The sequence below is a fragment of the Dendrobium catenatum genome, unplaced genomic scaffold, assembly GCF_001605985.2.
Source record: "Dendrobium catenatum unplaced genomic scaffold, ASM160598v2 fragScaff_scaffold_717, whole genome shotgun sequence".
Taxonomy (NCBI): domain Eukaryota; kingdom Viridiplantae; phylum Streptophyta; class Magnoliopsida; order Asparagales; family Orchidaceae; genus Dendrobium; species Dendrobium catenatum.
The window spans coordinates 173,216-182,555 of record NW_021319179.1 but is presented as its reverse complement, the minus strand read 5'-3'; the positions used below and the strand labels follow the sequence as shown (position 1 = coordinate 182,555).

Below are 9,340 nucleotides of genomic sequence, written 5' to 3'. Positions count from 1 at the left end.
CCTGCCGACTCCGGTCTCCTGCCGACCACGGTCCTTCAGGCCAAACAAACCTGTATATGTAACTTTTACCATGTAATGCAATCTATATGATGTATATTTGCTACATCAATACAAGGCCTTCTCCAAAGAAGGGGCTCATTTGTAATCGACTGCAAATACTAGTGGATTCATTCAAACTGGGCCAGGCCCCGTGGTTTTTCCCCCTTTTCAAGGGTTTTCCACGTAAAAACTCTGGTGTCTCTTATGAACGCTACACCCTCTCACTTATCTGATTGTGTGATGGATCTTCGTACAATGCTAAGACGTTAAACTATATATTTCTCTACCGCCGCGAATAATCTAGGACACAACATATATATATATATATAACCTTTTTCTTATTTTTATTGTTCTCATTTTATTTTCCATTCATAATAATATATTTAGAATGAGTGATGTATAATTTTAAATTTTCAAAGTTTTTAAAGGAAGTTATTTTTGAAAATCTGCTCTATGTGTCCGCAAATCAGTCGTTACCCCACAAATCTGTTCTATTCCTCCCCAGCCAGCGATGGCGCCACCGCCACCGCCACCGGCCGGTTCGTCCGCCATTGACGCCCTTCAATTTCTCAGCACTGCCCTTTCCCAGCGCGGCCCTTATGCCCTGCCCTACGCCGAGGAGACCAAGTGGCTCATCCGCCAGCATCTCGTCTCCCTCATCGAAGCCTACCCCTCACTGCACCCGCAAACTTCCTCCTTCACCCACAACGATGGCCGCACGGTCAACCTTCTCCAGGCTGACGGCACCATCCCCATCGTATTTGGCAACGTCTTCTACAACATCCCATTATCCATCTGGCTCATCGAGCGTTACCCCCTTTCCCCTCCCTCTGTCTTCCTCAATCCTACCCCTCAGATGGTAGTGAAAGCTAATCATCCACACGTCGATCGCTCCGGCTGCGTCCACGTCCCCTACCTCCAGAACTGGGTTTACCCCTCCTCAAACCTGGTTGACCTTGTCCGTTCCCTCTCCCAGATCTTCAGTAACGACCCTCCTCTCTTCTCCCGCCAAAACCCTAACTCTAATCCTCCCCCAAATCCCATTCCATCCCCCTCCCCTCCCCCTAATGCATCCCGATTCTTCTCCTCACTGTCTCCCTACGCCTCCCGGCTACAGGGTAGGCTGACTGAAGACGCCAATGAGGTTTTCCGACGAAACGCCATAAACAAGATAATTGAAGCTGTCCACGCTGACATCGCCGGGCTCCACAAAGCGCGGGAGGCGGAAATTGAGGGGCTATTCGCCATCCAGGCCGAGCTCCGGCGCCGGGAGCAAGAGCTCGCCTGTGGGATCCGCGAAATGTTGGAGGAGAAGGAGGGGCTGGAGCAGCAGCTCCGACTTGTGCTCATGAACATGGACTTGCTCGAGGGATGGGTTAGGCAAAATGAGGGGAAGTGGCCGCACGAGTTTGATGTGGATAATGTGTTTCAGCCGGCTGATGTGCTCTCCAGACAGCTGCTTGAGTGCACTGCGGCGGACCTTGCAGTGGAAGACACAATCTATTCTTTGGATAAGGCAATGCAGGAGGGATCGATACCATCTGATATGTATTTGAAGAATGTAAGGGCGCTGTCGAGAGAGCAGTTCTTTCATCGGGCCTTGGAAACTAAGCTGCGAGCTGCACGTGTTCAGTCTCAGGTCACAAGCATGGCCGCTAGGGCATCGCATTATGCTTCATAGGAGGTTAGTCGTTTATTTCAACTTGTATGGGAGCAATAAGTGTTATTTTTATCCCCATGTTTATATTATTGCTGTTTTGGATTTCGGTAATGTTGCTTGCAATGTACAATCCTTCTGTGTGATATGATTGATATTCTCCTTTCTCATTGAGCAGCATTTTATGACCTTTTGATGTGAAATGTAATGCATGGAAACAAGAACTGCTTGGGGATTTTAATATAAGAGTGTTAAAGCTTTGCTAGTTATAGAATTAATGCTTACCCAAATTAAATTCTCAGAATTATCAAGTCGAAATTAAGTAAGGCATGTGGTTACAACTAGATTAATGGGACAATATCAAATTAACAACATAGAATTAGATAGTAACGTTATGGAGAGAAACAATAATCCACAATTAACAAATAGAACTTTTCATCTTGGGTCTCTCACTCACTCTCTTGTTGGTGGCACTTTTAATGGAGGAAGATTGAGAACAACCGAGCGATGTCACTAGGAGACAAATGGTGCACAAAGTGTAGTCCGTTGGAGTGGTAGCCGATGGCGGGTAGTCCATGGGATGACTAGAGAGCATCCAACGTCTTATCATTTCCTCCTTGATCATCAAAGACGAAGCCGTGGTTGATGGAGCATCCGAGAGAAGATGGGAGGTGGAAGAGCAAACCGTGAACAAGGGGAAGGAGGGGGGGCCACGGGTTGGAGAGGGAAGAGGGGCGGGTGAGGCTATGGGGGAAAAAAGCTCTAAATCTGAAATTTAATTCAGATTTCCGAAATTTGAGGGCTCTTAATTTCAAGAATTTGAAATTTTGAAATTTGAAATCGGGAGGATTAGGAGGGAAGTAAGTTTGGGATCTTAATTAATTGGATCCATAATGAGATACCAATTAATGAAGATTGGTGAGGTGGATAAAAAGAGACTTAATGGGGGAGAGAGAGGAGAGAGGGGCCGGCCATGTATAATGGTGAGGAGGCTTGAGAATTTAAATGAGTGGGGACCATAAGGAGTTAATTAAGCATAATAAAAATCTGACATTTAATTTCAGAATTAATTATATCATAAGTAGCTCCCAAATTCAAATGAAAATAAGAGGGAATTTGAATTTGAATTTCAAACATGTGTAACTCATCTTAATTAATTATCATAAGTAACTCCCAAATTCAAATAAAAATAAGAGTGAATTTGAATTTGAATTTGAATTTCAAACATGTGTAACTCCTCTTAATTAATTTCCCAAATTAATATGGCTTAATTAGAAAAGTCATTAAGAGAGGGGAATTCAAAATTCAAAAAGGAGAGCTAGAGGGGCCGGCGGGTGGAGCGATGGGGAAGGAAAATTGGGGAAGAGGGGGCGGCGGCTTGGACGAACTTTCAGGTGGTGGTGGCCGGCGGCCTGGGCGGCCCAAGGTGGTCGGCGGCAAGGGGCTTGGGAAAGAGGAAGGCGGCGGCCAGAGAATTGGGGAGAAAACTTGGAGTAATTCAAAGGGGATTCAAACCTCATGCGTCTCCTCCCATGGAACTCACAAAGAGATCCACAATGAGTCGTCTCCGCAAGGACGAATTGATCAAGAGAATTAAAGAAAAGAGAAGGATAAGGAAAACCTAGAACTCACAAAGAGATCTAGTTTCTCCTACGAACTCACTAAGAGATCGTGGAGGTTGGCACTCACAAAGAGAACACAAAGCAAATATTTTTCATTCATCAAAACTCCTCTTACATGAGAAAAAGGGCCATATATATAGGCCACTAAATGACAAAGAAAATAAAAGACTAAAATACCCCTTGGGCTACAATAGCGACTAAATACCCATAAGGGCAAAAACGGAATTACATAAAAATCAAATAAACTACTACATAAAATGACTCAAAATAAAACTCATGATCACGGCCGTCGATCTCCGGTGTCTCCTGAGGGTACATATGTCGAAATCTCTGACGATGTCCTCATCACCTTTTCTATTCCTAATATGAATTTCAGCAGCAATGATTTACCATATTGTTTGCTTTTGTAAGATAATAATTGTTTTTAAGAATGGGACTTATCTAAAAATATGATTCAGTGAGCTTGCTTACTATGTAAATGGCAAATAGTAGTTTAGCCAAAGCTCAATTTACTTAGTAAATATAATGCAGGACAGGATTGGAAGGATTTGTGTCTCTCACAATAGACATGTTATTTCCGGTGTGTGCTTGATTTTAGAAGGAGAATACTTTAAACTGTTAGGAATATATAGTAATGATGTATTTCTCCTACTCCATGCAATACTAACATAAATATTATGAATCCATACAAGTTGTTGTTGGCCCCAAGTTTGGATGAAAAAAGTTTGGTGCTTGATGTTGGTTTGATAACTAATTACAAAATCTACCAAAATAAAACTAATTCAATATAACTTAAGCTAAAACATATCCTCTATATAATATCATGATGTAGTGGTAAGAAATAGGTAAGAGTTTGCTAGAAATTAAGCCTTAAATGATGCCCTACATAATTTGATCATGTCCGTGATGACAAGTATGGGACCTCAAAAAATGAAGGATAATAATTCCACTAGAAAAATAATATATGGTGCAACTAATGCAAGAAGTTGGCAAATTCAAAAGAAATCTATTAGAACCTCTTTGGGCAACCTCAATGCCCTAGTAGATATAAAAAATGACAATCAAAAGGATATGCTCTTTTCATAAGGATCGGAGGACTCAACTCGGGAGAAAGTGATGATAGTTTGAGGAACATATCACAATTTTTAAGAAAAATTATCTATGTCATATTCTGTAGGTTTAAATGGTGAAATGTCTTGTCCTTGTATTTTTAATGCCTCGAATATTTCACACAATACAAGTGCCATTGACTATAGGAAAAACTTTGCCAATGTCCTTCAAATTTATCAACCATGTCCTAGTAATAGAAAAATTATAGTTATCATTAGCTCCTTAACTACCCTTGTAGGATAAGGGAATTTTCCCATCACTCCTTCACTTTCTCTTAACAATATTCTACATATCCCTTATTTTGCTGTAAACCTTTTATCTATTCATATATAACCCAATATCAAAACTGCAATGTGACATCTTTTACTTATTATTTTGTTTTTCATGACGTAACTATGGGCAAGTTGAATGTTAAGTTTAACAAAAGTATGGGCTATTCTAATTTGAATTGATAATGTTTGAAAATTTATTAATCTCTTTCATATATGTCTATTTCTAATAAAGATATTAGTTGGGATCATTATTATTATTCTTAAATATATGTACACCTCCTTATTTGAAAATGTTGACATTGAAAATTTTCAATTCAAAACTTGTGAAATTGCTAAACATCGTAAGGTATCTTTTTCTTGTTTGAATCTTCATTATTTACTCCTTTCATGTTAATTCACTTTGATATTTATTTATTTTTTAAAATCCCCAATATGCATGAAGCTAAAGGATTTATATAACATTTGTTGAAAATTGTATTTAAATGTCATTTATTTATCATATCAAACAAGAATATGATGTCAGTCATATTCTCCAAACCCTTTCAATATAATAAAAAATCAATATTCACTTTAATATTAAAAAAATTAGCATCAATTATGCGCAAGATTATTTTTACCAATAATGCCTTTTTTGCAACAAAGAAGTTATTATTCATCTATCCTTATGTCCGAACACCCTACTATAAAATGGGATGAGTTGAGGTTAGGTTACCGAGAATCTTCTTTTGAAATCAAGTTTCCAAAGGATATTAGGCAGAAGCCATTCTAACCTCAGCATATTTGACTAGTAGGATAATTTTTAGAGTAATTGATTTCTTAGGATAATCACACACTTAAATGGAATGATATATCATCCAACTACTATAAATTTTCTTATATCAAAAGTTGTCATATTTGATGAAAAGTAATTATTCTTTAATCAAACTTATTTGTAGGGTGACAACAATCACATAGAAGATCAATTTAATAAACTTGATATTTTTTCCTTGATTGTTCAACTACTAATATACAAAAATAAAATAGACAATAATTTGATCCCGTCTAAGATTTACTCTCTATATACTAAGCCACACCAGTCTTTATAAGAAGGCAAAGCCATCCAAATTCTATTGCAAGTCCAAGATTTGCAACCCCCGTTAGGTAAATATCTCCAGCTCTCCGAATTGTGATCTTGATCAACTATTGTTATATTAAAAAGACGCTAAAAATTCCATATGCTCTATGACTTAGAACACAACATTTGGCTCATAAAGCCTTCCTCACCAATATTAATGCCATCAAAATCCACATATCTTATTTTAGGCAACATAAAATAATAATTGGAAGGAAACCATAAGAGAAGAGATGAATGCCCTAGAAAAAAAATATACATCTAGGAGATAGATGAGTTACCTAAAGAAAAATTAATTGTAGGATGTAGGTGGGTTTACATTGAAATATTAGCTTAGTGGCAAAATGATATATCCAATTCTATTGAGTTAGCTAGTGCAAAAGATTTGCTCCAGTTATAAAAAGTAATGAAATTTGTATCCTGATTTCTTTAGTTGCTAACCATAGATGGTCCATGCAGTTATATGATATAAAGAATCCCTTTTTGCATGATGATAGAAAAGAAGAAGTTTTGATGGATTCCCCGCTATCATTCAATAATCAAAATATTAGGTATGCAAATTAAAAAATGCATTATATGAGTTGAATTAATCTCCAGGGGTGTGTTTCGAAAAATTCATAAACGTTATGTGTAGGATGGTATATAGATAAAATGAAGTAGATAATACACTCTTTATAAAACACTCTACTAAAGGAAGAATGATAATTCTTATTACATATGTTGATGAGATAATTGTTATCCGTTATAGTAATGCAGGAAAAAAAAAAAAACTACAAAGAAAAAAAATTCAATGCAAAATTTGAGATAACAAAATTGTACTTTATTGACATAGAAGTAGCTTAGTTAGAAAAAGGGACATATATCTCACAAATGTGATGCTTATTAAGAGAATCAGATATAATATATTGCAAGTCATGTGAAACTCCAATAGAACTTCACTATAAACTAAACATTGATGAAGGAACAAAACTCATCAAAGGACAATATCAAAAGCTAATTGGAAAACCAATCTACCCATCATATACTCATCATGATATCTCATTTGCAGTAAGCCTCATAAATCAAATCATGCAAAAATAAAATGAGTCTCACCTTCAAACTACTTATTGAGTTCTCATGCTTTTACAATTTAATCATGAAAATGTATTCTTTTTAAAAGCATGAAACTCTAAACTAGAAGGCTATACTGATGTTGATCATTAGAGATCACTTATTAATAGAAGATCAACTTCATAATATTGCACATTACTTGAAGGAAATTTTGTAATATGGAAGGGTAAGAAATAATCAAGTTACAATATCAAGTGCATAATTTGAGTTTACTCAAGGAGTCAATTAATTGATGTGGTTAAAAATATATATTTGAAGATTTGAAGCTTAAACGATGACTTATAAGGCTAAAATATGGTTGAACTAAAAACATGGAGGTACATAAACAGATTATAAAAGAAAATTTTGGGTACGGATTAATTTGCACTCATTATCTTCCAACATGTAATTAACTAGTTACCGAGTTCTTAGATTTTTAAAATTCAACGCCGGAAAAAGGATTTTTTTTTAAAACATGAAACTCTAAGCTATCGGCTATATTGATGTTGACCATTAGAGATTACTGATTAATATAATATCAAATTTCATTATATTGCACATTATTTGCATGAAATCTTGTAGCATGGAAAGGTAAGAAACAATAAATAGTCATAAGTTCAAGTGCATAACTTGAGTTTAGAGCAATTGCTCAAGAAGTCTATTAATTAATTTGTTTAAAAAAATTATTTGAGGATATGAAGTTTAATGTAGCACATGAAAGTGATACAATCATTACGCTAAGGGCACAAGCACATGAGCTCAAAGTCATAAAGGATCCATGAGGACTAACTATGACAATTTACATTTATATATTTTATGAGCTTAATCTCATGTGTTTATATAATTTCATATTTTTGGGTGTTGTAAGTGCTACGTGGACTTCACATTATTGTATTTTTCTTTGTTAGTAGTGTGGGCTCCGAAAATTCGGCCCCGGCCTCCACTCGCGTTTCTTATTCTTCTAGTATTCGGATCTCCGAGCGGCGCCGCCACTGGATTTCCGGTTCTTGGTTAGGCACGGGGACTTCTTCGATCAGTGGGCTGCGATCGAAGTTAGTCTCTTCCTTTGGAGGGGATGGAGGGCGACGGGATCCCCTGGAGGATTCTCCAAGGTGTCTACCGTCTGGAGGAATGTCATTATGGGTCCTTTTTGGGGCCCACTTCTGACGTTGTTCGTAGATGGGGGCGGATCTCCGGGAAGCCTCACCGGATGTCACGCCCAGATCAATCCTCCTTTCTCTTCTATCTTTCTCATTTCTTCGAGGCTTTGGCCTCCAGACTTGTTTTCCTTTCCACCGGGACCTTTCAGCGGTGGATCCCTGAACATATGGTTCAGGTGTCACACCCCGATGTTCACCGCGTGAAACATACTGTCTTTCTCTTCTTTCTGTAGCAAAGGACAGACGCTCCTTTGGCGGGGTTCTCCTGGCCTCGATCACCAAAGGCCGTTGGAATTTCTTTTTCTTCAGCCCCTTCTCCTTTACAGTCTTCAGGACTCTGTATACTCGAGCAGACAGAGTTTCGGGCTCTTTCTTCTTTGGAGGGATTGGGGCTTCAGGCCGTCGATCCCAAAAAGATTTCTTTAGCTCTCCAGTAGAGCTATTCCTTTTGACCCATTTCAGGTCAGTAAACTTGTTCCGAGTGGGAACATTGGCTTCAGGCTCTTGGGCCGACAGATTGGAAGGATGGATCGGGAGTTGTTGATGTTGAGCTCGGAGCTCAGCATTCATCTTCCTTCTTTGCCTTCTCGTAGGCCTTCCTCCAGATGAGGAGGCCTCAACATCGTATTTTTCAGGTGCAGATAACCTGGTTGACAGAGTGGTGGTGTTTGCAGTCACCACAGAAACTCTTCCACCATTTACAATTCTCCTGGTGGTCAGGGCCTCAGGCTGGGATAGCCTTTCAAATACAGAAATTCTCCCACGAGAATTTTCAGCAACAGGTCGTTGTGCCGGCAGATGCACACGACGGATAGGAGCTTCATCAGCATTGAATCTCCTGGCAGACTTCTCAGCATTCCTACCATTCACAGGAATGGCGGCACTCCTTGCAGCAATCGCCGGGAAGTCAACGCTACCAAACTGGATGGTAGCTCCGGCATTTCCGGTCTCAATAATAGCATTAGCCAGTTGGATCCTGGCTCCTTGTCCCAGCTGGACAGTCATCGGGGTGTTCTGTAGATCCATCTGCATAAATGAAAGGCAAGGGTTAGTAATCAGAATCTGATACATCACCCCGCACTTTCAAAATGCAGAGACTTGCACAGAACACAAAAATAAAAGCAGATATCATTAGCAAGCAATTAAAATAATACAAATTTAAAAACTGCTAAATGCATATGAATTCGTTGAATGATCATTTTAGAAAATTCAGAGTTTTGAATATTAAACGATTATTTTGAAAGACTCGAAATTATGAGTATAGGTTGATACGGCTGCTA

General features: G+C 38.4%; 1 protein-coding gene across 5 annotated transcripts in view; it reads left to right on the top strand.

Annotated features, from left to right (window-relative positions):
• Positions 1 to 473: 473 nt before the first annotated feature.
• The window catches only part of LOC110116402 (protein ELC-like), a 46,244-nt gene continuing 37,377 nt past the window's right edge, over positions 474 to 9,340 (top strand). For all 5 annotated transcript variants that reach the window (XM_028696220.1, XM_028696221.1, XM_020849955.2 and 2 more), the window contains exon 1: positions 474 to 1,723. In XM_028696220.1, the coding sequence (XP_028552053.1) occupies positions 551 to 1,720 (1,170 nt within the window). In that variant the 5' untranslated portion in view covers positions 474 to 550 and the 3' untranslated portion in view covers positions 1,721 to 1,723. The remainder of the gene's footprint in view (positions 1,724 to 9,340) is intronic.